This window comes from Phyllostomus hastatus, unplaced genomic scaffold (genome assembly GCF_019186645.2).
Source record: "Phyllostomus hastatus isolate PE091 unplaced genomic scaffold, TTU_PhHast_1.1 phas_contig_150, whole genome shotgun sequence".
Lineage (NCBI taxonomy): Eukaryota > Metazoa > Chordata > Mammalia > Chiroptera > Phyllostomidae > Phyllostomus > Phyllostomus hastatus.
In genome coordinates, this window is record NW_025333611.1 from 23057890 (window position 1) to 23062075 (window position 4186).

A 4186-nucleotide genomic window follows, 5' to 3' on the forward strand; every position below is an offset into this window, starting at 1 on the left:
GGGCACACTGCGCCGAGGGGAGACCCGCTGGGCTCCGAAGTTTGGGCTGGAGGTCTGACGATCCAGAGTTCTTTGAAGATATAGAGGGGATATGTGCAGATGACTCCTTGACTTGGAGCATTAATTTTTAAATCATGAAGGTGTTTCTGTGGCTCACAAATAAAAAGGTTTCCTCCCCTTTTAGAGGAAGCGGAAGAGAGGGAAGGCAACTAGCATCTGTTGAGCACTTACTATGCACAAGGCACTACATTAGGATCATCTCATTTAGCGCCTCACGCAGAAGCCGAGATAGACCATAGTAAGTAACCTCTTGGGTGAAAATTCCAAACGAATTTCTAAAGAGACCACACCAAGGGGGCCCAACGGACTCTGCCCCAGGGAAGAACACTTTCCTCCCTCTTTGCATCCATCACCTCATTTCCTATGTAGCTGCTTAAATGTATTAAAATAATAGTGTTTCCTGTTAAGTATCAGACCACTACCAGACGCTTTAAATGAACAATCTTACTCAGCCCTGACAATATTAGCACCTTCATCCAGCAGACAAACAACAGAGGCTCAGGGAAGTTAAGAAACTGGCTCTGGGGCCGTCCAGCCAGTGAGTGGAAGCCCTGGGGTTGCAAACAGCAGTCAGGCTTAGTGGGATCTGAGTCCAGTTGAGCAAACAGAGGCTGATGGATTTGTGCGCTCAGGGATGCGTGGGGGGGGGGGGTGACTTGAAACTCTGAGGTCCGGGCATCAGCGGCAGGCTCTCCCGGGAGGAGAGTGGGATGAGAGGAGGAGACGACCAAAGAAGAGGGCAAAGGAGAGGAGATGGTGGGAGACTGGCCTGCCTGGAAGTGACCGCCCAGACCATTTGGGCTCTCACTTTTAAATCTTTTCCAAAACGAGTACTCCTTAGCATGTGAGAAAGAAAAGCACTGCAATTTGGGTTGAAAAATAAAGGATTTATTTTAGAAGTTAATTGAAAGGGTAAAGAGAGAAGAAAACTTAATATTTATTTGCATCTACTCGAAGAACGAAATCAAAGATCACACAGCAACACGCAAATTACATGAAGCAACGAAAAATAAAATGTGATGGGGCTCAAGGGAGTGCAGTGAGGAGGATCCAGACCAGTGATCTGGCCCCTCTTTCCACCCAAAACTGTAGGTGAACCTCCACCCAGAGGCACCCACATAAGGGAGGTGGAAAGAAGTGACATTAAATAAATAACAGGAAACAACGATGCTAACAATAACAATGAAAGAGTGACGAGGTTAGACGTGTTGGAAGGACTTGCATATGACTCGGAGAAGTTACAATTACTTTCCGGAGGCCACCTCTACAGTGCGCTGGGAGTCTAGCTGGAGACAAGAGCTGGGGTCGGAGCGTTCTCAGGCCGTGGGGAACACTGTCAATCCCTCGCTCTGCAGCAGCCAGTAATTACCACTTCAATGACAGCAGATAGTAGAGGATGGGCCAGAGCAAGTGTCCGCTGCTGCTTGCGAACAGCTAAGTGATCTCAGTATGTGGGCGCTTTTCTGGAGTCTGACCTATGTGGAGGACCGGAGAACCGCTCAGAGGCCAGAACTCCCAGCACACTTTCCCTGAACTCAGTCCATGCTACCTTAGAGAATTTACAGCAAACCAAAGAATGAGATGGATAAAATTTAGGCGGGGAAGGAAGTATAAGACTATCCTTTGGAAACATACATGATTTTATATACTCTAAATAAATCTCCAGTACATGTGTGTTCCCCAGTTAGACTTTGCATTATTATTTATCACTTTCTTCCCATCCCTTCATCCCTTGCCTAATCGTGCTTAGCAAAGTGGCCCCTTCACCGCAGTCCCGTGCTCGGGCCAATTCACTTTCCCCTTTGTTTGGGATCCTGCCCTGAGGTCTCGCAGTCCAGCGCTCCAGGGAGATTTTCAGCACCATGGACAGCACACGTCCCTCCAGGCCTACCCTTCATGACTTTTTCCTTAGCGCCAAAGCTTTCCTGGTGAGAATAGAATGGAAAGAAGAGAAACAGAAGGCCAGGACACAACCAGGTGAGATAAAGGGGAAAGCCTGTGGCTTCGGGGAAGAGAGCCTGACCTGCCAGAAAACGTCTTGGAGTCCCCCATAACCGTCCCCCCGGGACGTACACTCAGCTTTCCTGGCCCGGGACGCTGCGCCCCGCCGCAGTCAGTGGACAGCCGAGTACTTCATTCGTTTCTGTTTCTGTCTCTGGTTGCAGAACCAGACTCTCACCACGTTCTTTTTAAGGTCCAGTTTCTCCGCGATGGCCGCGATCTTCTCGGATGAGGGCCGCGGCTGAATAGCGAAGTAGGCCTCGAGTGAGCGCTTCTCTGGCGCTGCGATGGACGTGCGTTTGCGCTTTCGCTCACTACCGTTGAAGAGCTCCGGCTTGCTGTTTTTCTCTCGGTAGGCAGCCTCAGCTTCCTCCAGCCAGGCCTGAAGCACTGGCTTGAGCGCGATCATGTTGTTGTGCGAAAGAGTGAGAGACTCGAACCTGCAGATGGTGCTCTGGCTGAGGGAGCCTACGCCCGGGATCTTGAGGTTGGCTAGAGCCGCGCCCACGTCCGCCTGAGTTACCCCCAGCTTGATGCGCCGCTGCTTGAAGCGCTCCGCGAAAGCCTCCAGCTCTCGTGGGTCCGACTCCACATCGCTGAGGCATGCGGGCATAGCGCTGTGAGGCGCCACGGCGTGTGGGTGACTCATGCCCATGGCCTGGTGCAGGTGGCCCATGGCGCCCAGGTGATGCGGATGGATCTGCGCTGGCATCACCGAGTGCTCTGGCGCGCCCAAACCGCTGACACTCAGCGTGGGCGAGATATGCTCTAGCAGGTCGCCCTCGAGGCCCTGGTGCACCGCGTGGTGCGGGTGCGAGGTGAGCGCAGCCGGGTGGGAGATGGGCACGGTGGACGAAGTGGACGTGCAGGGCACGCTACTCATGGTATGGTAAGTGGCGTCGGGCTTGAACGGATGGTTCTTGCCGTGGGAGACGATGTCCACCGCCGCCAGAGCTTCGGCGCGTGCCAGCAGGCTCTCATCAAAGCTTCCAAATATATTACCCTGCAGCTGCAAGCGAGAAGGCGCACAGCACGGTCAGTGGGGAATACTGTCAACTCAGGATTAAAACACGTTTTCAAGCAACCGAGATGCCTCTCCTCAAAACCCAGGTCATAAAAATTAATACGGAGACAGAGGTTCTGCTGGAACAGACGTGTGGATCAGAGACATGAATGAGAGAGAGAGGGCGCCGGGAGAGAGCGCAGGGGAGACAGGAGAGGGGTTCAGACAGCAGCGATTGTTCTGGGAGACATGAAAAAAACATGAAGCAAGTGCCTGTCAAAAAATGTGCCTTAGAGCGGTAATTATGCTCCACTACGTACCTGCGGGGCTGGGAGACAGACTCGGCGCATGGCCTCGGAGCCGGAGTGCAGGCTGGAGAATTTGGGTTCTTGAAGCACCGGGTGCATGCCGAAAGGCTGCTTGGTGTTCATGGCCATCATCTTCGCGCGTCTGGCAGGGAGGCAGCGAGGGACATGGATCAGGCTCGTCTCGCTCGCTCGCCGCGCTCCAAGTGAGTGCCGCTCAGCGCCCGCGCTCCCCTCGCCCTCTCGCTCGCTGCCTCCCCTCTCCCCCACCTGCTTCTTCACTCATCTTACAAGCAGCCTGCCAGGAAGGGCCCGGGAGCGCGCAGGCGTGCTCGCGCGCCCAGGACTCGCAAGGGCCGGAGAGGCAAAGCTAGGCAGCCGCTCTCCGCGCGCCTCCTGGCCCGCCACGGCCGCCCCCGGTACCGCATTTATACCCCGGCCGGGCCGGGCCTCTCTCCGTCTGCCCCGCCCCGCCTGGCTCCAGCTTGGCCCACCTCCGGATTCTTTCTTCCTCTTCTTGGACTTTCCCCCCAAAGTCCCAAACCTCTCCGTCCTGTCCCAGCTCTCACTGCCCGGATCGAAGAGCAGCCACGGCCTGAGCGGGGCCCAGAGGCTGACCCTACTCCAGATCCCCATCTCTCTCTCTCTCTCTCTCTCTCTCTCTCTCTCTCTCTCTCTCTCTCTCTCACACACACACACACACACACACACACACACTCCTTGTCCGACCGGCCCCAGAGGCTGACCCTACTCCAGCTCCCCATCACACACACACACACACACACACACACACACACACACAGCCCTTGTCCGACCG

General features: G+C 54.8%; 1 protein-coding gene across 1 annotated transcript; it reads right to left on the minus strand.

Moving 5' to 3' along the window:
* Positions 1-2173: 2173 nt before the first annotated feature.
* Positions 2174-3504, minus strand: POU4F3 (POU class 4 homeobox 3). Its single transcript, XM_045829178.1, has 2 exons — positions 3385-3504; positions 2174-3070 (listed from the first exon to the last, which is right to left on the minus strand). Exons 1-2 carry the CDS (start codon positions 3502-3504, stop codon positions 2174-2176), a joined length of 1017 nt encoding a protein of 338 aa, XP_045685134.1.
* Between the last annotated feature and the right edge of the window lie 682 nt (positions 3505-4186).